General features: G+C 40.3%; 1 protein-coding gene across 2 annotated transcripts; it reads right to left on the reverse strand.

Moving 5' to 3' along the window:
* Positions 1 to 1,780: 1,780 nt before the first annotated feature.
* Positions 1,781 to 24,832, reverse strand: LOC111250497 (mitogen-activated protein kinase kinase kinase 12-like). 2 transcript variants are annotated; one of them, XR_002673402.2, is made up of 4 exons: positions 24,464 to 24,832; positions 22,326 to 24,176; positions 20,530 to 20,753; positions 5,749 to 5,885 (listed from the first exon to the last, which is right to left on the reverse strand). XR_002673402.2 is itself a non-coding variant. In XM_022805864.2 (3 exons), the coding sequence occupies exons 2-3, from the start codon at positions 23,808 to 23,810 to the stop codon at positions 5,421 to 5,423; spliced, it is 1,950 nt and encodes a 649-aa protein (XP_022661599.1). In that variant the 5' UTR covers positions 23,811 to 24,176; positions 24,464 to 24,831; the 3' UTR covers positions 1,781 to 5,420. The 2 variants fall into 2 exon arrangements, 1 of the variants encoding a protein (XP_022661599.1); XM_022805864.2 differs by lacking the exon at positions 20,530 to 20,753 and having other exon boundaries at positions 1,781 to 5,885; positions 24,464 to 24,831.
* Positions 24,833 to 25,179: the final 347 nt, after the last annotated feature.

Here is a 25,179-nt window from a genome sequence, read left to right on the forward strand (position 1 = left end):
CCACAAAAGAGTTGCTTTGGCTTCATAATAGGCATTGTATATCTAGGGTGGACTCCTAGAGAACATGTATTTATATTTCTCCCACAAAAAATTATTTTCTTGAGTAACTCGAGGTTTCTTGCGTATGTTAGTCGTGTGTTTGACCATTACCACTTCCAGGTGTATTTATGCACTGTAGATTTTGCGTTACAGTTACTCTAACTAGCCTTATCCGTGTCTGATCGACGAAACATGATAACGCATATCGAAATATTTATCAATTTGACACTAAGTTGTTCTTTTAGTAAAATAATTTTTACTTTGGTAACTTTGGTAATAATAGATTACGCGTTCGAATAATAATAATATAATGATTTCCATAAGATCTATACAGCAATCTTTCAAATTATAATTTTTTTTAATTGGATGTGGAAAATTTATGAAGAAATTTTTCCAAATATATTTAGTACGTAGCCATATCAAAACCACAAGGAACATAACATGAAAGTGGGGAATCTTAATTCAGCTCTCTTTCTATAAGTTGTTTCTGAAATTGTATCTAAATCAAAACCGATGTCTTTAAAAATTTGTTTGCATGTGCTAGAAGTGCTACCCCTAACGGTCTCATTTATTTAACACAATTACCACCAACTGTAATTAAAGCTTCAATTAAAGACTTAAATGATTCACTAGTTATTTGCGAAACATTATTTTTTGACTCGCAAATACATTTTTTATCGTAAACGTATGTCAAGTGGTACGGATAGATGTACAGACAATAGTGTTGTCTAAATATGGTAAGTACGAAAAATTCCAGTGGAATTAAATTTTGGTTTAACAGGACGTCAAAGGTCTCAAAAATTCAGTGAATCAAAACAGTCAAAAAATGCAAAAAGGCTGACTGTTAAAGCTTATATAGTTTTCCAAATTTCCATATGAAAACTCCGGACTTATCAAAAATGGCTTTTTGAGCTATTATGATGTTGATTCAAATTTTTTCCTACTGATGGTATCATAATACGCCGCTTGGAAATTTTTTTCAGGTTTTTGAGAAGCCCCATGAAAATTAGTAATAACGTAGACTGTCGATTTCAGTCAAGATAAACGGTGTTCAGTCTTGGTGAAGGTTCGTCTAAAGCGAAGAGATTAGGTCACTGATTTTCGGTCAAAATATGAAACCAACACATGATTTTTGAACAATAAAATGAACATAAGTTTGTTTTTTGTCCTGAAAAAAACTGGCTTTGCTGCGTACTAATATACAAATGACTAAGCATAAGGGATGAATTTATTTCTACTATGACTGTTTGTAGAGCTAAATACTGCACCTTGTGTATAAACAGACAGTTCGAAACAAGTATTGCTAAATTTCCTGAAATATTAATTGCTAACTATTAATTATTTGAATTATTTCAATTTAACGGTGTATTTTTCAACCCAGAACATTGACGCACAAAGTACTTGTTATGACCCCGGACTCCTCGCGTATTCGGAAGCCAAACTATTTTAATTTAAATCGATTCACGGTCATTTTTGCTTAATAAGAAAATGTATCTTCTTTCTTATTTATATTTAAACCGCCTGACAATTCTAACTGAAACTCGTGATTATCTTGCAATAATCCTCATTTGGCTTCTTATTTGGTGGAACTGAAATTGTGTTTAATAGTCAAGGTTGACTTGAAAATTAGATATGCCAAAAAATAGATGAATCGTGGGAAGTATTTCTATATATATAGTTTATGTTTCACATTACCTAATTTACACACAGACAAATTATGTTAGAAAGAAAACACAGTAAATTATGTAGTTAATAGTATTTAACTTTATATCCTAATGAAGGTTGTAATTATTTACATTGTTTAAAGGACTTGTTGGGCGTCACCTGGTAGAGTTGACTTCAGTTTCATGATGTCAGTTTATTTTATCACATAGTTCTATCAAGCCAACTGGCGTATTGGTTTTCCTTATTTTCAATACTAATGTTTTATTATTTGCAATACATTTTCTAGCTAGTTTTTAACGTTTGTCCCCATAGTCAACTGTACCGAAAAATCGGCCAAAACATTATATAAAGTAACAAAATAAACAAAAATATAACTTAATGATTGCCAGCAGAATTGCTGATGTGGCTGGACTTTCTATCGTTGATGTAGACAACGCTTATTCTTGTAGCAAAGGTATTCTTTCGAACGCGTTGCATTATTTTTTTTATTGTTGTTCATCATACAATCTTTTGCATTTTGTACAAAAACATTTTTGCTTGTGAACGAATTATATACTTTTAATAACGCAGGTTGTGTAATGCAACCCAATAAATTTAGCTGACTGAGCAACTGACAGAAGAAGACTACAAAAATATTAACGAAAAAATAACGTCAAAATGCAAATTAAATGGATACAAGCTGTCAGCCTCATTTGTTGATTAATTCCTAAAACAGTTGTCAGGTAAAAGCAGTTCTGTACACGAACTCAGATTACAGTATACTCTAGCCATCTTCTTACACTGTCAATTCTTTTCAATTTTTAACTATATGATTTGCTAAATATTTTTTTTTTGTTACAGCGCCAATGTCTTTGTAATTGATAATATTGTATTAGCTCAACGTTTATGAATGAACAAAGACTCTGAGTATCAAATTATGTTTTGATTATATAAACAATGACCAGAGAATGTTTCGAAATAGCAGGAACCAATTTAAATTTGGATGACACTTTTTTTTAATTTTAAAAAGAACGGAAATAGTTCAAACGGGCTGTCTTTGCGAAAAATTTTATAAAACATAGTAACCATCGAGTCAGAATTTACCAAAGTAAAAGACTCTCTGGCAATCAAGTATCAAGTACTACTATAGATTTTTCAGCAAATTTTTATGTATGAAAAAGCTAAATAATAAATGAATTCATGCATTTTAGTCCGTGCTTCTAGAATTTCGTAACCTATATCTCATTGTCCATTTGTCCAACTTATTTTAACCATCCCATATACAGAAACAGTAGGAAAACTCTGATTAATGTAGCATTTGACTACTTAATAATAATGATTGGAATGTATGCTTGACCCCATATGGCATGGAGGTTAACCCTTCGACACACCTAAGGTTGCGTTGCTTTGGAATGGTATTGTAATAATTCTACATTTTGTCATCTCATCTTATTACAATGAGTATAATTGCAGTTCAGCACAGCAGTAGGGATACGATCTTATGTAAAGTAGCTCAGAAACTATACACAGAGTTGGTCATGTCTCGTCTACCCAGCAGTGTAGAAACACTACTAAAGAGAAACTGGAACGGCACTACGTGTGTATCTATGTGTTGCCTTTTATTTATCTGGCTTCATAAGGCATTAGCTTTTTCCATTTTCGTTGTCACTAAATAATATTACCTTTTTTCATAAAATTCACAGCTACGCTTATCTTTAGTGCTGCGTCTGCTCTGCTATAATAGAACAGTGTCATATCTACAGTATTGTACATTGTGCCAAATATATATATATATATATATTATATAATCAAGGCTCTGTGGGCAGGTTCTGCATTTGAATTTTGGGGTCTATATCTACACTTCAGGAAAAGCATCGAGTGATGAGTAAGCATTGGGGCGATTCGAGGAGAAAATTCGAGAGAAAAATAATCTAGTTTTCTAGCGTTTGCAACATTACTGTGTCTTAACTTACGGCGCAGCGAGCTTTTTAGAGTTTATAACGCTGATGTATGTGCGTATACTGAGAAATATAATAAAGAAAAAATTCAACAAGTTTGTCAGAGCGGATGCCAAAAATGTCCTGTAATCACGTAATGCAGAGACTGCCTCTATTCCTTGTTAAATATACATCAATATACACAGGCGACATTTTCGCTCTTTTCTGTAGTAGAATCATTTTATCGGCCGCGATTTCTATGCATCTTCAGCTTAAGTTAAAAGTTTCGCTTCTTAAGTGTAATGTTTGTCTTGCCAGAGTGGAAGACGATTATATTTGTTAGTTCACAACTGCAAAATTGATTTACGGCACGCGCTTCTTACTGTTATTATAGTGCACGTCGTTACATTTGCCGCCATTCCGTTATTTAATGTCTTCAAGAATTTTTCCGATCGATATGGTTTCGTTCCAAACCGCGAATGGCCATCGTAAAAGCATGGCAGTTTCACCTTTTAATCAAATAACTTTGTGATTCGACAAAGACCAACTATAATCAATTGGCGCTGGTTTCCTTACAGTTTACTTCGGCATTAACGGTGTTTCTTTTTCTTGCATTACTTTTGCCCCATGATACTGATCCTATGACCCGTTTCTAGATGGATTTAATTTCTTTTATGCTGCCAAGATGATTATAATTTTAGTCTTTTGTGGCAGAATAAGTTGACTGCTGTTATTTGCCCGTCAACATCAGTTCTTTTTTCACTGCCATCGTAAAAGACACATGCCGGATGGATATTTTTGTCTAAACGATAGATTAATAATACAAAGATGAACATGGACGCACTCAAGGGCTAGGTCGGTATTTCTCTTTGGATAAATTTTCGAAATACTTGTGGCGTAGATATGATCTCATAGTCACGTTCGCGGATATCTTTGTAGTTGGGTCGCTAGCGCTTAAGAGCTTAACGATAGTATATACCTTTTGTATCACGTCCATCGCTTTAGTAGCCCCCAGTTATTGTATCAGCTAATCTTAGAGTGATCGTAATCATAGCATGTATAGTAGAATTAGCTAAGATCATTGCTAGCTTTCCTCCGAAACATCGATTATAGCATGCGGTCGTTGTAGCTATAAGATTCGATTTTTGCACTAATCCTATATTTAACATTAAATTAATTACCTAGTTTGTTCAGGCCACAACGCTATTAAGTATTTGAATACTGTATTGATGATGCCATTCCGCCATTTGTACTCGATTCATATGCGCTTTCGCACCGTTACTTCTTCATCACTTTGCTCCTTTCACTCACTCTATCCACCTCTTTTTAGTGCCTGATCTTGAAACAGACCCTGAATCCTGACCCTCGTCTAGTTTATGCAACCTATTTGATGTTTCAATTACACCCGCGCAGTATTCTACCACTGGATTGTCTTGCGCCAATAATTCACTGGCATCTATTAATAATAATTACTACAGAGAAATATTTTTCGGTTTTTATCGTCTCCTCGTTTTGTTAGCATCCTTGCATTTTTCACGGTGAGCCGCTTTTTCGCGAATCCTTTTCTTTTCTCCTTCTTCTTTTTAATGATCAATGCTCTAATGATGCTTTTATCGTGCTACAATGTGTTTTTTTTTCACTTCGGCAATCTCAATTATCTAGCTTGCAAAAAAGTCACCGCCATTTTTCCAGTAGCTTTATCTGCTTATGGTTATCGTCATATGTAGCACACTATCATAATTAATTGCCGATGTAATTCTATATTTCCCTTCGAGATTCATTCTCCTTTTTGCCAGTCGTTCATAAGGTCGGTGTCTGCGTTTGTGTTGACGAGCTGACGTGAACGATCTTGTTAAGCGCCGTCGTACTTCGGGATGTTCGTAGACCTTCAAACGCTTTGAAGACACCCGCCCCCCCGGCGGAACCTTGTGAGGCCCCGAGCCCAACTGACGAACCTAGTTGTGCTGACGATCCAGTTGATCCGGCGCCCGGCATCAATATGTGATTACCATTGTTTTCATCGCTGAATGAATGTGAGAGACGGTACGTCCGCTTCTTGCTGTTTAACCCCTTCGCGAAGCGCTTTGGGCTGGTCACTTGTTCCGACGAGGAGGCCTCCGATGGCGAGGGAGTGAGCAAACTTGAGGTCGCAAGCCCGGACATCCCTGCGGCCCCAACGATTCCGTTGGGATCCAACGCAGCTCGTGCTAATGCAGACGCGAATGCCGCTTCGCGAGCCATTAGTTCACGTTCTCGCTGTTCCACCTGTAAAAAAGATGTGGCAAAATGGAACCAGAAAATTGCACAGAGGCAAATAGCAGACGACAAGCATTATTATTGAATATGGGGACAGTTATCGGGAAAAAAATAGAGAAACTGATCAGGAGATATAGAAAACAATTGGACGACGTAAATTTCTTCTAATTATATAGTGGCCTTATACACAAAGTAACATATATGTTCAGATATAGCTGAGGGAAGCATCGTATATTATGATTAAATATATATATAATTTGAAAAATTGCTAATAAAATAAGTTTATCTAAACGAAAAAAAAAGTAAAAGCAAGCCATGAATGACGTCTAGGGTTCCGTTTTATGAATTATATAGAACGCATTTCCCACCTCTACACAAATGCATAGTAAATTTTAGGTGGACACTAAAAACTCTAGCGACATGTACTTTAATTTCCATTTTAGAGTAAACTGGAGGACAAATCCCATCTGCAAGTCCAATTTTCGTAAATTCGCTTCGATCAATCAATTGATTTACCTAAAGAAGTAAATAATTTTAGCGAAATTAGAAACTATGCTAAATTACAATGCAAGCTGTGGGAAGCGTCATGTTTTTGCGTGGCCACGTTTTAGTATGGTGACACGCGTCTTTGTTGTCTGTGTATCCATCTGTATGTCTGGATAGCTCGGTTATAACGGGCACAGTCACCTTGAAGCACTTAACCAAGCAGTAATATCGATTTGGCTAATAATTATGAGCTCAAACGAACTCTTTTGCTCATAGGCAGTTTTCAAGGGCATTTAGAGCAATTATATATGAGAAAAAACACACATTTCTTCCCTATAAACTCCTGTGGTGTCGAGATACAATCGTGAAAAGGTAGTAATTTATAAACGTATTGACAGCTCAAGTAGGATACATATGCTCTAGTGCCTTTTAGTGATCAAGAATACGAAAAAAATATTAATTAATGAGCATTTGCGATAATCATTAATCATATTTTTTGTCTGAAGAAATCTATAGATTTTTTTCGTTTCTTTTCTTTTTGTATCAACATGAAAATCTGATTGACGAATTTTCAGTCTCCTCAACTGCACCTCAAACATTGCATACAACGATTCATCTATGATAAATGCCATAAGTAGCTCACTATGTTCACACTAAAAAAATGCAGTATGGAAATGTTTACAGGATTTTGACTTTCGAGAATCGCTTTCGCCTCGCGGCAATTTAACGGCAGCTTGACAACCTAGTAATACGTAAGCGTACTATATCATTAATTTACAATAAAAATCAGATCTTTATTACTTGTCGTCGTTAGATATAATCTGGTCCTAGTCAGGGACATATCTACAGTGGAATAGGTTGAGATCTGGGCGATGCCCATTACGGTCTCGCTATACTGACAATAGGAAGTAGACCGTATAGGATCGCCCGGGGACGTTCGCTCCGTCACGCTTCATTTGTCAAACTTTGCGCCGTTACATGTAGAGTAGAAACATTAGCTAAATTTAGAAGAGGTAATAACATTCAGCGCTACCAAGAACACCAGCTGAGATAAGCCAACCAAACGTATTCAATAGAACCCGACTGGCCTTACGGTATTATGTCGGAATACCCCGAACGTAGTGCAATACTTACGAGCGCTAAGGGTACAGTAACGCGACAGTAAACGGAAGAAAACCGAAACTCTTGTGGAGGACCGGTAGATCGCACCGATACACAAACATATCACACTGCAGAATTTCAATGCCCGTTACTAAAAAAAAATGGCAAGCGTTTCGTGTAATCGACTACTGCGCAGCAGCAGTGAATTTTAGAGAACATCTTATGAACCGAGTATGATACTGCGTCGCTGTTATTCAGGCACAGATTTATGCTGAGGTTACATAGAGCAGAGATCAATAAAAACGCGTCTATTTTCCGAATCGAAGCGATTTAAATTGAAAAAGAATACGGGTATGGTTAGCAAGAAATCGGGAGCACATGGAAAGTGCTCAATTCTTAAACATATATGCGTTGTAATTTAAACGGGTTAAGTATTATCTGTTAAATTTATAGTACGAACCAGCGTCGCAAAACAGTCGTATTACAAAGTATAACATCTTCCTGAACTGACAGAGACTAATCTGCGTTCTACAGTAGTTCCCTTCTCACAAGATCCAATTGTGCCAGAATCTATGATCGTCGATCAAATCAGGAATGACTTATTACATCATACGCAAGAGAGTTCTGTTGGTAAAATCATTAACTGGCATATTGCGTTACGGTATGGTACTCTTTATCTGTGACTGACCAGAGAGTTACCCAGACAACGCGTTTCTCTAGATTCACGGCCGCTGCAAGACGCTGTATAGATGAATGTTTTAGCGGTGCCCTTAATGTAAGTCGTAATAGCAGAACTATATGCGGATAACGACCCACGTGTGCTACGGAACTCCGTCTTTTATCGACGGTAGTAGTGACTGTTGCAGTTGAAGTGGGCCCGTCGTTACCCACACGTGCAGCTATTCAATAACTGCGGCCGGCTCAGACCCAGCTAGGCATTCATGTAGGATCATCGAGCTATACAATGTAGGGCTAACAAAACCGCATGAAGAATTTCGAAGCTTGGGCAAACGTCATAAATTCGTCACTGTCTAGCGACAAAATGGTTGTCCACTAACGGAAGTGAACGAAAGGTAAGGCCAAATGAATGACTGAATAAATTAATTATGAATGAATCATTCTACTGAATTAGCCCTCAACTAAAAAACATACCCAACCACAAGATCTATCTCTGCCATTGTTTCATTATCGATAACGGCGCCCTATTGGTTATTAACCAATTTAGCTATGTTCACATTCGTTTAGACTTTATGTTCAGGAAGAACGGTCGTTCCGTGCCAGACACCAACATTTGGTATATTACATACTCAGTAGTTGAGATAAACAGCTGGCAACTAATCATCACAGTGCTAGGGTGCAGCAAAGGGTAGATTTGTTGCAAGAAAACTGTCAACGGTGTCACGTCGAGATAGCCACGTCAGCAGCGATTTAGTAACTACTTTGGGCTAGCAGGCCGGACGGTGAAGCAGCCTCAATGTATTTGCCGATGATCTGTAAAAGACATTGGATAATCAGATGGCCAGCGCCATTAGTAGATTGCGTCGCGGCTTCCCGCAAGTATGATATGAAGTGCCAAGATAATTTTGATCAGCAAGGCATGCACTTGTTCATTTTGTGGCTAGTTACCCATTGCATGATACGACAGAGACGTGTGAGCGCCTTGACGTATGCACTTTTGTGGCTTTAACGAATGTGCAGTTAACATCACATAAACAAAAAGCTGTGCTGATATTATGGATGATAATTGTAATGTTTTTTTTTTTTTTTTTCAGAACCGATCTAATACCATCCATTGTAACTCCGATCGAAAAACGGGCTGAGAGTTAATAAAATTCGCAGTTTGCTACATCGCTGCGCTCTCACAGGTAGCGGTACATTGAATAGCTGCGCTATTCATTTCTAATCTATCCGCCGCAGTATCCGTGTGCGTTCCATTTTCGGCTTGAATTCAAAAGTTGTGTGTAATATCAGAATCAGTCTCAGATGTGCACAAATCAGAAACCTTGTACAGTTCATCTACTAAATGTTTTCCTTGCCCAGTTTCAAAAAGCGAGTCTATGTAATACATCTATTTCTGTCGTATTTCAACACAAAAAGCAAAATAAGCATCTTGTTTACTTATCACAGTTTCGCCTGTTACAGAGCTGCATTTTCAACGTCAAAAATCATAATGTTATAAAGGTCATTATTTACAGTTATATCAGATGATTATCCCAGGTTTATATGGGTCAGGATGAGGTGGGCTCAATGGGCTACCGCATATCAGGCGTAAAAAACCGGATGCCGTCGGTGCTAATTTTACACAGAACTTGAGAGAACTAACCAAGTGATCTCGAGGTACAAATCAGCTTAATAGGAACGCGTATATACCAATTTTAACTAAGGCATTTAGTTTCTTTGAAAAAAATGGTTCGGACAAAGCAACATTGTCAACATGTCTAACTTTGCAAATAATCTTCACCATAGATTAATATTTACCATGGATAATTATTTACAGCAGAATAATGCGTAGCCATAATGATTATACGGGTCTTCGTTGGCTTTGAAGAACGGTACGCACACTGTTATTGTGCCTTCTCGTTTCTCCACCAAAATTCAAAGCGTGTATGAAGCACTATTTGCGTTATTCAAGATGCGTCTCCACTGCGCAGCAGAACTTATATGAACTTACGCTATATGAATCATTATCTTTGGATCGCCTAACTCAATAAATTATTAAAAAAAAAAGCAGCTTCTCTAGCCATTATCATGGCCCTTTATAAGAACAGCATTTTCCTCTAGCATTGCTGAATGACTGATTTCCTCGCACAAACCATTATTGATTTCAATAGCCTTACCTCCGGTCCATATAACCATACTTGGCGGGGCTATATGAGCCCACGACATAAAAGACTTCAATTGATATTTTCTAGAAAATCAACAAACTGTATTGAGCCCATTTCGGTTAAAATATAAAAGAGTCTTTGCCAAATATATTGATATTTTTTTTTTTCTTGTTGGCACTGGTTGTCTCCAACCATAGCAATAAGCACATTTTAGACCATACAACCCTACCCTACTTTATCTGTCCGTTAATTTGGCTAGAGAAAACGATATATACATGTGCACTTCAATGTACCGTATATACAAATTTCAGCAAAGCAAAAAGCGTCAACGCACCAGCGGAACGATTAGCCAGGTTCAACGGTGAGCCAGCACTTTTTCAATCATCATCGCATTCGCTTATTGTAGCCAACATAACTGCTGCATGTTTTTACCGTGGCCTTTACAAAACAGATTTTTTTTTCTGCCAAATAATAGCGCCTCTGCAAGCAACTAGCGTTATCCCTAATTTCTATGACGACGATGAAAAAAGGACCGCTTATACCCGGTATAGGTTCCTGATCTGTCAACGTTTTTGCTCTCGTTTCGAGCCGCTGGCACTGACGCCGTATTGACGCTGGTCGGTCTAAATTAACGAATCTGAGACCAGCTCTTGATCACTACAATCGCTATTATTTTGAAAGCAGTCATTTTCCTCTGGTTCACGTTGTCGACATTAACGCTGCGCACACTGTTATTTACTTTTGTGTCTGCTTGCGCAATGCATTCTTTTATGTGGTCACCTGAAGCCTACGGCGAGATCCCCACACATCTGATGTTCATTGGTTTTCGTTTCTACTCAATTTATGATTTACTGTGGCAGCCACTACTATTAAAACTATTGGGTCCCTTATTGCTAGCACGCGGTTCAACGACTGGTTCGACAGCAAGACAAACAAATTGACATAGACAAAAGTATCACATAGGCGAATCACAGCAGCCCGCTGATCATGAATATCACAAGATCCGATCCCGATCAACTGCCTTTTCCGGTAAGCTAATGGAACCGGGTTTAGACAACGGGCCACCTGCCCGATGGCAATCGCACGCTACGAGGTTGGAGCCCTTTTCGGACTAAAGCAGGTCGGCGTCGCCGCTCAAAATAGAAATCTGTTTAGCCGCTGGGGTCGCTGACGTCGCTGCCTTTTGCTGACTATATCTAGACGTGGACACACAGATGTGGTTAACGGCAGAATCACCATTATCGGTTTGCGAACCACTGCACTGTAAAACGACCTACCAATACATTTAGAATAGAATACGAACGACTGGCGAGAGCGACGATGTTGCTCCAACGGAGTTGGGCCCTAGGCCAACCCCCACAGTCGTTGAGCTGGTCCAAAACACAATAATCCCACGTTACTTTTCCTAGTTGCTAACGCTATCGCCAGTGGTACGATAACGGTACCGAGCGGCGCCGTACTGAATAAATAATGCGAAAGCAGGCCACCAATCAGTAGGTAGCTGTCCAATGAGTTCGCCACTGGCGCCGTGGCGATTCAGCTGTTTGGTTAGAAAAAAGGGTTTTTTTTTTTTTACAAAGCGCACACAATCGTCATAGTCGCCTGTACGCCATGCCCGAAAATACAGATGTACGGGTCAAAGAAAAGACAACAAAGATGTAACATTATTAGCTGCGGTGAAACATCGCTCATGAGAGACGACACATTAGATGAACATAGTCGCTTTCGATGTTTTTATGATGTGATTTTGCAAAGAAGAGTAAAATATTTTATGAACAAAAAACACTCGTCGTTAGCTCCGTTTCATTATTTTCACTAAGGGAACCTGTAGACAAATATGCTATCCTGCTTTTGTCTTCGTAGGCAACATTTTAGCAAGTCTTTATACCACAGGCTATCACTCGTTCGTACTGGTACTCGTTAACTTCGGTGAATTTCTCGACGCGGACGCTGGTAGGCAGTTAAGCGACATTGTTTGTTCAATTTGAATGTTTGATGGGCTAATGATAAACCAAGGAAGCAAACCAGCGTGTTTTATATAGTGGGTTTTTCCTCGTTAGTTAAAGATATTTCAACGTAGTGACATCTAGCCGTCTGCTTCTATTCACTTCTGTGCACCGTAGACTGCAAGATATACAGTAGCTATTTGGCAACGATAGATGCTTCACCTACTACTACTGGCCTTCGTCAGCTTCGTCATCTTAAACGATCAAGCTCCCCATAATTTGAAATCTTTTATTCATTGCTTAAAAAACATTTTCTCTAGAGTCCCACAAGATAGAACTTCATCTTCTATTCCTTTTTTAGATAAAAATGTTCCCAACTAATTTAACTTAATTCAGGTATCTCGTTCTTTCTCTTTTAAGCGTTCACTCCATTAGTTCTTACAGACCACAAATGGCAATTGTTATGCCCTCTTGCTGTAGCAATAGCTGCTAATGAAGTGTCTCGGCAGAAGTTCTCACTTAATCAGGGCAGATATCGCACAGTGCAGCAGTAACTAGATGCGCAAGCAGTCTCCCCTCATATTGGAAGTCCCAAAAACAACTTAGTACAACAATAACTATGCGAATGCGCGACGAAGTAGACGCGCCACTTCGCTGTACAAAGTCGACGTTCTTCAATTGCAGACAAACGCATATAACGTTATCAAGTACTAATGATTTGATAATAGGACATGGCTAAGATGTAAGTAAAAAAAACCAGAAACTACGTCTTATCGACAGTATTAATATAGTATTGTTTAATCAGTAGTCTAAATTGGTTTAAAAAACTTATTAGCGGGTTGGTGATTTCTTAATTGAATCTAACTTTACTTTTATTAATTTTTATGCCAGAGGAAGTACATTTCATACGGACAGGGCTGACATCTCTCTAGCATTGATGTATTGGCATTTCCTGCTGTACTTCCGAAGCTTACAATTTGGAGGACAAATCATTCTACATAAAACTCTACACTTATTATCACAGAAATTGGTCTTGTAACGACACGCGATCTTTGCGGTTGGTACTACACATATATAATGTAACAATTAACAATAGTATAATATAGAAAATAATATAAACTTCAGCCATCTGTTTGATCAAACTACCCCTATAACCGTCTTGGCATGCAACCTTTTACTTTCTATCGTCAAACTACGACGTTTTCGCTCAGTATGGCATATAGCAATTACTACTCAATTTGTAGTCTACTGGCGAATTCGCAGTAAGTTACGGCTGTCATATTTCTAAACAATCCCGATGCCGCTTTCATCAAAACTACCAAGCACTTCCCGTTATTAGCATCACATTACTCCACTCTGTTGACCTTACGCCGTATGTTCGCTGTCAGACAGACTCTTTTGACTAGAAGCAGGTTTGTACTTATTCCCATTGGGATGTCAGGGTGTATATGGCATTTCCACTTTCACTACTACATTTGCTCATAGCAATCACCAGATAGCTTTATTTACTGTAGTGGCACACAAGAAGAGAAGAAGAAAATGAAGTGTGATTTAGGGAAAACACAAAGCAAACTATATAGGTCGTATTTATGTAGGCGGATTGTAACTGAGTGCGAGACGTATATATCATACGATTACTTTATATATTACTGAATTTGGATAAGTCTGATGTGAACTGGCGAAGGCCACCATTTAATTTACTAATTTCTGAAATTCTAGAAAGCTATTTAATCACTGTGGCACCAAATCTAAGATACTCCCAAGCTGTATAAAATAAGAGAAAAGAGCGATTTCCTTATCTTAGAATATATTTTCTGAAAAAATTTAGTAAAAAAAAATTTAGTGTCGTTAAGATTTACAAGGTCGTCGAACAGGTCCGCTTTAAACAGATAGATAGATCCTTATGAAGTTCATTATATATAAATTTAGACAGCTGCCGTTATTATTGACTGTACTCTAGCGTCGCGTACGTATATCTCATACCAGTTTTACAAGTGTCATCTTCACACTGCTCGAGCTTACATGACCCCGGAGCGCAGACAACAGCATCCTAGTTATATCGGAAACGCATAGAAAATTGCTTGAGATGAAGCACTCATCTCAGTAAACACTTATTATTGCGTTCCATATAAGCAACCTGAAGGGATTAGCTGGGTTCCGCACACACCGAAATCTACAAAAGTTCCGTGGTCTTTTCCTAGTAATAAACAACGAGAAGATAAATTCTAGTCTAGTCTGAATATTCACACCGAGAACGGACAGTGGTGCTTACTATTCGGAAAGCTACGCTATCATGCAAGACGTTTTCTGCGACAGTCGTTACGACCGATATCTGACTGATCTCATATCAGTGGAACGATTCCGTACAAACTCGGCCTTGACCACCCCAAGAATTTGCAAGTTGTTTTTTCAGGCATTCCGCTGGCCCACCGGACTGAGGTGGCCAAATCGTCGACCTTATTACGCCATGCGCTTCGTACCTTATTAGCATGCCCACACCACTGGCTGCTAGTGGAAGCTCACTTTCGGCGTCTTTGTAAGTGCGCCAAGACGGCACCACTGGCGTCTCGCTGAAAAATGCGGGTCTCTATAAAAGTACTTACACATAAACCGGCTGTCATGTCTAAATGTCAATACAGAGCCACGTGTATAAGTACTTGATACAACGAATCATATAGACCGTTTACCGTAGGCCGCGACGACTAACGGTGAGAACCCGAAAACCGAATGATCCGGACCTAAGGCACCGCAAAGGCGCCGAAAGAGTACGGGAAATGTGCCGCAAAGCAGTCGACAAAACAAGTCTTTGTTTTATCCACCGGCGCCGGCAAACGTAAGCAGAGTGCAACAAACCAAACGTTATAGCACGAGCAACTTGCTCCACAATAGATGACTAATCTGTTCTGCAATATTAACGTTTGCACGCATACATTGAGCACAAACTCTAGATAAGTAGACAACGGCGTGGCTGTGTGAAACGACCTGTTTTTGTCGTACTCTATAGCATCGTTATACATATATAAGCGTAACAACCCATAGCAAAAACCTACTTTGTAATAGTTATCGAATGTTATTAAGATAAAGTAAGGGTGATTCGGCTGCCTCAGTTCTATAGAGAATTGTTCTATCGCTGCACGCCTTCGCCACTCTCATGCTATTTGTTTTATTATTATTATTAAAATAGTACGCTGTTGAACAATAACGTACGCATATTAGAGCGTTGAATAAGTAATAACGCTTCGAGCAAAACAGAGGAACGCATACTATTAAATCGCCGCGCTCTCTTGACGTAGAGCCCCTTTCCGTAGCCACTGGGGAACGATAAGGAAAACACGTTGATCACTTAAATTTATTTTGATGATATTTGAAAGTTCCAATTCCATTTACAGTCGAGTAATGAACATGCTTCGAATTGAGTGACAGATGCGGATTTAAGCAGAACGAAGGCGGACATGGTCCTGGTATCTACGTAAGGCTCAAATGGCGTCGGATGAAGTCACGGCCGCAGCCGGTTGTGCTCGTTTCTATGAGATATGTAAATACTCAATAATAATGATAATAACAATAATGCTAATGATCATCATCATCATCATCAAAAACAATTACAACATTTAAAACACATGTCGATCGAACAAAGTTATCTCATTTCCTCGCTATCGACATTCTGTAATTGATTCAAACGATCAAGTAGGAAATTTACTTAGCGCGCTCACTTAGAAACATCGTTGTCATTGCCGCCGCCTCTTCCGAACCGCCATTCCAAGAACGAAGCGGCGCAAATCAAAGAAAATTTACGTCACTGGGAAAGAAAGTGCACAAGCGAATAGACAGATAGAAATAATGTAATAAGCTTTAGCTGATTTATATATAACCGACCCTATAATAGTTTCTACAAGGCCTACTTCTATAGGCCTGTGCATTTCGATTAATTGATTGTCAAGGCTTTCTTGCTCTAATCCCCGCCAAGGCATCACTCTAGTTGTCATTAAACCCTGTTTGCTGTTCCTTTCTGCGCGGGGCGTTCACTATCTGCAAATAAAACTCACTAGCTTTATGTAGGCCAACACCGCTCAATTTACCGGTTCATGCTATTTACCAGAATTGATACGCGGCAGTAAGCTAAATAGTGTCACAAAGGTGCGTGACCTTTCGCGACCTTGTAATGACAGGTGTAGCATTAGGCTGTAGCAGCGGCTCCGGCTGCCGCTATCGCCATTCATCGTAAACTACATTGCCTGCTAACCATGAAACGACCACACAGACGCCTATGGCATTATCCATATCATCGCTCCTGCGTTACAGCGCAGAGAGCGGCCGACACGGGACCGTCGCCGTCGGCACATCAACGTCAGCCGTTGATCGCGTTCTCGCAATAACAAGACAGGCGCTGACGGCAAATAAGTCGCCGCTCTCGAAGGCTAATTATATGTTAACGTCAGCACTAACTGCGACAAAGATGGTACTGAGCCTGGCTGTTTGTTTTATGGGCCGGGAAAGTAGCCTGTATTATTATTATTATTATTATGTTCGGAGTGACCAACCGCTTTTACAACTGAGTTGTGCTTCGTCTGCTACTCGCTTTAGTCGATCGGTCTTCTACGGCCAACGCTGCCGCATTTAATGATGGTGAGGTAAACTGTACGCAGCGATCCAACAAAATGGTGACTACTATTATTTCTTGTAGCTTGCACGCAATAGAATCAGAAACGGTTTATTATGGGTAGCGAAAGCGAACTGACTGTTGGTTCAGGGGAGTTATCAATACTTCAGGCTGTTGTTACTTACGTTGTTTTTAAGCGGGTAAAAACGGTAAAGGGGTCAGACTTAACTTATTATAATATCGCAATTCGATTTTGAACAAGGAAAAGAAATGTGAATTATTTAACGAGAAAAACTACCCGTATTAGTTATGCAGCTGAGTTCCTTTCCAGAAAAACGCTGCTTATCTATTACGAGTACATCATAGTTATTTTACGAATAAACACTCCTTCCGCAGATTTAATAACGAATCCACATGTGCATTTCAATAGAACTTCTGAAGCGACTTGTTACGAACAATTACTGTTCATTACAAAATATTTCGTTTGATTTTAGCAAACGGGGGATCGATGCCGACTGATCTTGCAAAAGCTGGCTAGCAATTGAAAGCTGGCCCGTTCGAAAAGTAAAGCTAGTCGACTCCCGAAACTACGACGCACCATGGTCTATTCTATCAAAGCAACAGTGTTCACTGACCGGAATAGAATCGACCAGTAGTGTTTATACTGCTTTCCGGCCCCTGTGTCTTCTGACTTAGCTTTCTATCGAAAAGAACCGCATCCGTTACGAAGAAATTCTCCTATAAGAACTTAGCATGCGAAGGCCTACAAAACACAGGCTATGACAATGGATTAAATGTCAGAATACGAATATACGAATGTCCTCCTATCTATAAATGGAAGTAATATTTTTCATATATTCGTATATTCACTTTTGCTCGAACTCCTTATTTTCGTAATCTTCATTCCGCTATCCTTTGACAATATATCTCGTAAACTACGCTACGATAACCTATTCAAGGGTCCGCTTGTGTAAATTATCCGAGATCGACTGGCTCGTCGATAATCTAACGCCCTCGCATAGTAGCATAGTGTCCAACACAAGCATCGTACTCGTTCCCATTTGGTTGATTTTTGTATTGACAGTAGCTCCCTATTGAAGCTCGGTACGTTTACACGTTACATGCACCTGCTTGAATGTGAACACTCGCAATTCAACGGTTGTTACAATTCAGGACTTTCGCACACACACAAATCAGCATTACTTACGTTTGGGTCACATCGACAAATATTTATAATTGTACGGTATCAGCGTTGTGAGCTAAATAATAACTCTCACGCGGCGTTCTAGTGAGAATGGTGGATACCACTTTGTATGGTCGAATTAGAAAAATTACATATTGAACACGAAGGTCTAGGACGACTGGTTGAATTGTGTTTTGTACACAGTTATGCGCGGTCGGTCTTTTTCCTCACAGAAACGGTGAATAACTACCTTTAATAAGACCAAGTCTGGATCAAGTGAGTTTTCGTGGTTGGTGGAGCGTAGAAAATAATGGCCTGCTATGAATCCGTCGAGTATAACCTTACTAGTATAGATGTAGATTGCTGTCATTAAGTAGGGCTCGCTGTTTCAAACTAGTCTTTCTTTTGGGGATCTACTATTTTGTTTAACGCAGCCAGCAGCTGCGCGTAGAGTTGCTTTCCTCCAACTGCGATCTCAGTTTCGAGTCCGGCTCATCAGTAAGCCACCAATGGTTACATTGAATCATTAAAAACGACGCGCTTCGCTGAATACTTTGTGTGTGGGTGTTTACATGTACTACACATTGCGATTTCAATATACAATGCTAAGTCCGTTTCTCTATAGTGCCTTGAACTGAGCTCACGCAGAACATTTTTGCTGTCTTAACTGACGTCGAGGCTACGTTCAAGCCTTACAACGTATCTATTAGTAAAAGTTCAAATAGGCGCTGGTCCGTATTATCGTTCCCTCAGAAGTAGAACTAACCACATAATGACAGCGTATCCCAGAAAGAGTAAATGACATAGACCCCACTGGGTTAACTTCCAATAAGTTCGAAGCAGTAACTTAAACCATTATGCACGACGCAAACGCGCGTGTAAAAGAAGAAAACCTGACAAGTATTCAGTTCGCTTATATAATTACCTCTTCTATAACAGATAAGAAGCGAATTAATGGAACTTCCACAATCTTCTTTTTTGTCTTCAGGAATTCTTTTCGCCACAAACTGAAGCGCCATTGCGAGATACTAATCATTCATTAACGTCTGAACAAATGCTACTCTATACTTCTGCTCTCCCTTAGTTTTTGGATGCTGCTGACACCCACTGACCTCGCCATGCGTCTAAACAGGCACACAGGCGCCTACATAAAAACTAACAATATGGTTATCATCTTATTGTTGTTATTGTTATCATTACCATCATCGTCGCCGTAAGCTGGATGCCAGCACCATACTAGAATGTGGTCGGCCGTTGTTGGCATTCGTTGCCGAAAAGAACTGGCACTAACGATCGTCACAATCACTGATCCAACTGACTCTCGCTGCAAACATCCGCAGACGCTCGCAAATTGGCAATGACCGCTGTCAGTCAGATGAGCACTGACCATTGACATTATTATGATACCGCCAGTCCAGGTGGTATTGGTAATGGTCACGACGGTAGTTTTGCCAAAGCGAGGCGAAGCGAGTTGTCGCGGGCGCATGAATGAGTTCGGGTTTGTTCCAGTAACGGCCTGTAGAGCCTTTTTATTGCGTAGGACACTAGGTAGTGGCTTCTTGCCATTAGTGGCGTCGACAGGGTGCCCCCAGTGAAGTTCTCGCCAGGTCTACCGGCTGAGAGGCTAGCGGAAAACAGATTCTCGAGGTGAGCCCGGCCAGACCTTACCGCCTACGTCCGCGTTAATCGCACGTAGCACTGCCTGCTACTAGTGGGTGCTCGTCCTGCGAAGTGCCTGTCTGCTCTGTGCACGATTCTTGTATTTGAGCTGAGAACTAGCTATTACTATGCTATAATCCGAGCAAGCGTCGACAATAGTAAGCTTGTAGAATCTCTTAAAAAACATGAATCCACTCTAACGTGTTGGGAATGCCGTGATATGATAGATAGCGACAAAGAACAGCAACAAGAATAGCTATTCGCTAAGAAGGGTTAAGATGATAAATACTTTTTACGCACGTACGTCGTTAATTCATACGGCGACAGGTTGACTATGAAAGAAGTTAACCCTAAATCAATGACAACGACGATAGCGATCAGATATACTACCATCTTAATGAAAGTAGCGCGGCTACGATGCGCACAAGGCAAACAATCAGCCATTGTAAACAAACGGTTCGCTAACAGAAAATGATCATCTATTTTACTCGATCATAATCAGCAAGTGCCACCGGATTTATGTTGTTTCTATTATATATTAAAAATTCGTGCCAATTCAAAACATAGTGCATAGGTTTTTTTACTAGTGCTTTTGGTAGGAGTCTTTTTTGCAGCTGTCAACTAGAATTCGTTCGCATCCATGTTAACAATAAGCCACTGCCACGGACACGACCACTTACAAGGATAGTGGTACGGAGAGAAACTTGAAGTAAACGCAAATCACAGATTTAGACTCACTGTAAATTTAATTTCGCATGAATTCGTGAAAAGCATCTGTTAGCATTCCAAACACAGGAAGTCTTTATTAATTTTAGGTTTTTTTTGTTGTTCGATGACGTCGGCTGAAACTTACCTTATCTAATGTTTTCAACTGTGTACATATTTACACATTTCTGACAGCAAAAAGGTCGATGGATACGGCAACCGCTCTTACGAAGATATGCAGACGTTAACACTCGTGATAGATTATCACCGCCATTGTGTGTATTGCTAATTGTTCATATAGGCCGTGATTAGATCACTCGCTTCTATGTGACAATGTTCAAGTTCCAGCGGGATCCTATTAACAGCGTCGTGCTATATGGCAGATAGGATGCAAGATACAGTAGGAATAGTTAAGGTTTTCTAAGTTTAGAAGGAATACGAAAATTATGTCATCGTTCCACGTAGTAGAACAGGATTTCGCTATCATTTTGACGCACAGAATGCTAATCAAGCTAGAGGTCGCCATAAACAAATTTTCTAGATAAAAGCACGAATAGAAAAATGGCGATATTATATCAGACATTCCTTAGTCTGGCACCTTTACATAGGTGTGCTTACATAGAAAACCCTTGAAGAAAATTAATACAGACCGTTCCGTAAGCACTCCCTTTTATTCCTATAACAGCGGAATACCGCAACTAATAGGTTACACTTGGGTTCCCAGAAGTAGAAAAAGAAACACCACACACAAAATGCTATCGTACGCATGGCCAAAACAAAGAAATATATAATCGTTGCTCCCGACGAATTCCTTTGCAAAAACACAAAACAAAATTAATTTTCTATGCGACCAACGTATTATTATTCTTTAGGTACACAGCGAATATATGTTAGGACATTCTACTGCGGCCCTCAGTCAGTTGACTCAAACGTGACCACGTCTAATTGACAAGAATTTGCGACTGTGAAAACGTGCTTTTTGAAGACACTAGCTAACCCCTATTTATATGTTTACGATTGCAAGTAGAAAACCTTAAAAGCCCTACTTAGTAAATGTCCCGATCTTACAATATCAAATAATAGGCTTAAATGAACATGGAGTGATCTAAAATACTATGAAAAAACTTGACAGTGAACATCCCTTGAATCACCGGCTCCAAGGCGATCCTGTAAAACGCCATCTTTAAATGCGTTCGTTCAAAATAACGGCTATCGTTATATAGCCGTGCATTTTGTGATTCAAAAAGAGCACATCTCCTACACCTGAATTTCACAAAGTCTGTATGTGGTAATGTACAAAAATCAAGCACAACCTCTGCCGTAAAAATTGCATTGCGTTGAATCCATACGCAGCTAAGGCTTAGACTCAGCACAGGGCAGTGAGAATTTCTGATGCCAAGCATTATATTAGCCCCCTCCTCCCCAATTCTTCACAAAGTTGTTGATTGACATATGCTTTTCCTTCGACCTCATGACGAACAACTGTCACACATGGGCGCACTGAAATCGTAGTTCGGTTGTGGTTACTTGAGAATTCGCATCGTAGACAGAAGATTAAATTGATATATGATCAAGTAAATCTTTAACTACTTATTGATAGTAACGATACCTGTCGCTATGTGTTCATAGTATTGCACATATGTCAAATAGAGCGGCCGAAATTTACACCGGCCGCTGCACAGTTGCAATGCCCCCCACCCCAACAACTACATCACTATAGTCCTTGTTCAAGCCAAGAAACAATAAGGAGCTACCATTGACTTATCCGCAGAACCGAACTGCTTCATCTCAGCATTATTTTGCATGGGGCTAAATTTTTTGTCGAGTATGAGTGTTCATTGCGCACTAAAAAGGATAGGTAGAATAACCTAAAGATCGAAACAGTTACAATAAATCTTGCTAGCAGTTTGCTTCAATATATACCATAGAAAACAACTGGCTTACCTTCTGCAGAAGTGTTGTGGCTTCGAGGTATAACTTATTAGCTCTCTCTAGCTTCCTTTCATAGTGAAGTCGGATATCCTGTGCATGACGCATCTCCGTATTTCGTTTGCGCAGGAGAAGACTGGCTTCCTCTTCTTGGCCAGCTACAGACATCCCGAGCGGCCGTAAATTGGTTCCCCTTAGGTTTCTCATATACAAGCGGATCTCTTCGCGCCAATTGGCCTGAGTTGTGAAATAGGTATCTTTCGGTGTTGACAAAATTTCAACAGCCGCTATCTCCAGATGGCTCAAAATGTGTTTAAATGATGGTCGGTTTTGCGACTTGAGATTCCAGCACTGTGCAAGAAGGAGCTTGAAGCCCTCTGGACAGGACTTCGGTATAGGTAGAGCTAACCGGTTATTACCAACGCCGTAAATAACCGCCGATGAATCCATGTCCTTGTATGGGACTTCGCATGTGAGTAGCTCCCAAAGGACGACACCGTATGACCAGATGTCCACTTTTTCTGAGCAGGGCTCCTGTCGAATCACTTCAGGCGCCATCCAGGCTACTGTTCCTGCGAAACTCATTGGCGCGGCGTGCTCACCGAGCGTCTTGCTGATTCCAAAATCGGTGATTTTGAGAATATCATTGCACCCAATGAGTATGTTGGGCGACTTCAGATCGCGGTGTATTATCTTGTTTGTATGTAGGTATTGCATACCGGCTGCAATATGTTTCGACCAATCTACTACCGTATAAGGGGCGATAGGTCGACCATTATGTAAAACCTCGTACAACTGGCCGTTGGGACAATATTCCATAACGAGACAGTACACTGGCGATTTCGTGCAAACGCCACGAAATCGTACGAGGTTTGGATGGCTAAGTTTTTTTAGGTGCCGAATATCAGTGTCACCAATTTTATTCACCTTTTTCACCGCGACAAATTCTTCTCGATACGTACCAAGAAACACTGCGCCCTGTGCGCCCGAGCCAAGCCATTTGAGATCGTGGATGGCTTCGAAAGGAATCTCCCACGGGTCAGTAGCGGCCTGCTTTTCGGCCTGACGCGAGTTGATCACGTTCCACATCGGTCGCAAACATCCGAGCAGGCCACCTAGCCAGCTGGAAGGTGAGCCCCCTACTCCAACACCGTTACCTATTCCGGCAACTAAACCCGTCTTATAATTTCCACCGTTCATTTCATACGAGACGTGGATGTCCTTTCGGGGAAACGTATCCATCGTCTCAATACCAACCGGAGGCAAAGCGTGCCCGTGATGCGTTATGGACTCGGCTGCCGCAAGACTGTCAAGTGTGTCACGGCTAAAGTCTCGTGTGATCGAGTCTGGCGTGCAAATGAGGTCCGATTTAAAGGAAGCTTCCAAACTTGAATTCACGTAGAGATTTTGGCACAGCTCATCCTCACTAATATCGCCTTCCCCGACGGGCGGTAGCTGCCTCACGGCCAATTCGGGGTCCATAGTCTCTGCTGAGAACATTCCTGTTTAATGGTCGCCTCCGCCTAGCAGTTTTTCTTTCACCTGCCCCGTCGAATGGTGGTCGATCAACCGAACCGCTAGCGCTCTCTTCTTGGAATGCCCATGATTTTGCCTATCTTGCTGTTGTTATGGCCTCCAAACAGAGCGAATTCTTCGGTAGTTCAAGTTGGGTCGCCGATGTCAATGCCAAACAACACCAGCGACCCGACTTGTTTCACACTCAGCTCGACTGTACTCCGCCAGTCTGGAGAGACCCACGGGAACGAACGCCTTCGGACAATGCGCAGCTTCCGCACCAAGAACGCACACTTCGCGGCCCTTCCGTTACTTTTCACTTGGTAAAAACAGCATCAACTGGTGAGGAACCTACAACCCACAAAGCACGAACACATTTTAAAGCGAGAGGAAAAAATCGAGCTAGAGAGAGAGCGAGAGAGAGAGAGAGCGAGAGCAGCCAGTGGGTCCAGAGCTTAACGTTTACCGCTAAACGGTAAGCGTCGACTGGATCAAGTACTGTTAGTGTTGGCTAGTCGCTCATTCGTTTTTCTCTTTCGTGCTCTGACACTGGTCAGTTAATCCATTTAATCCGTTCCATGGGAAGTTCCGAACATCGCAAATGAATGGGCTAGGCCTAACCGAATGTTCGTGCTTACCTGCAAGATTTCTGTACCAGCAGAAAAAAATCATCCATAAGGTGGCGCTAAGATTCGATCGCTGACTGCACAGCACTTGAAACGAAACGGAGCGAGATCTCATACATACACACACGCACACCGAGCCTAACAGATACAGCAAGTTTTCGAAGTAGCTCGCAAGTCAACACCACAGCAGCCAATGCTGTGCGACTGTGCAACACACTCGCTCATAGCAGTAGCAGCTGCGACAATAGCAGGCAAGACAATACCCAGAAAGACTCCTCGTTGTGACGTCAATTCATAGTAAACACCTACATAGGTTGCTATATTGCGAACACTGCTACTACTGCTGCTGCTGCTACTTCAGCCACAGACACAAGCGGAAACTGGTCTAGCGAGTTGAAGATTTGAGCCCAGGCGATTGATGAACGCATTTCGGGCTATCGTGCGTTGTGCGGCTCCAGAAAGTACCGAAAATAGGAATATTTAGAGAAATAGGAATGACTGATAAAATTTGTATAATGAAATATAAATTATTGTTTTTTTTCTGATTATTGAAATTAAGTACGCATAGATTTAGATTTGCATAATAAATGAAACGAATTTAACAATGAACTATCAAAAAAAAAAAAAGCATTTAAACACAATGAATGTATTAGCTATAGTCCTCTTTCATCAAACAGTGCCCCAACTGGAATATGTATATTTTAAATAATATGTAGAGAAAGCTCAGC

The sequence above is a fragment of the Varroa destructor genome, unplaced genomic scaffold (assembly GCF_002443255.2).
Source record: "Varroa destructor unplaced genomic scaffold, Vdes_3.0 BEIS01000004.1, whole genome shotgun sequence".
Taxonomy (NCBI): Eukaryota; Metazoa; Arthropoda; class Arachnida; order Mesostigmata; family Varroidae; genus Varroa; species Varroa destructor.

Coding starts and splice junctions, on each gene's coding strand:
- LOC111250497 (XM_022805864.2), bottom strand. CDS start 23,810: ATGTTCTCAGCAGAGACTATGGACCCCGAATTGGCCGTGAGGCAGCTA. Junction 5,886..22,325: donor CCACAACACTTCTGCAGAAG/GTAAGCCAGTTG, acceptor TCTTTTTTACAG/GTGGAACAGCGAGAACGTGA.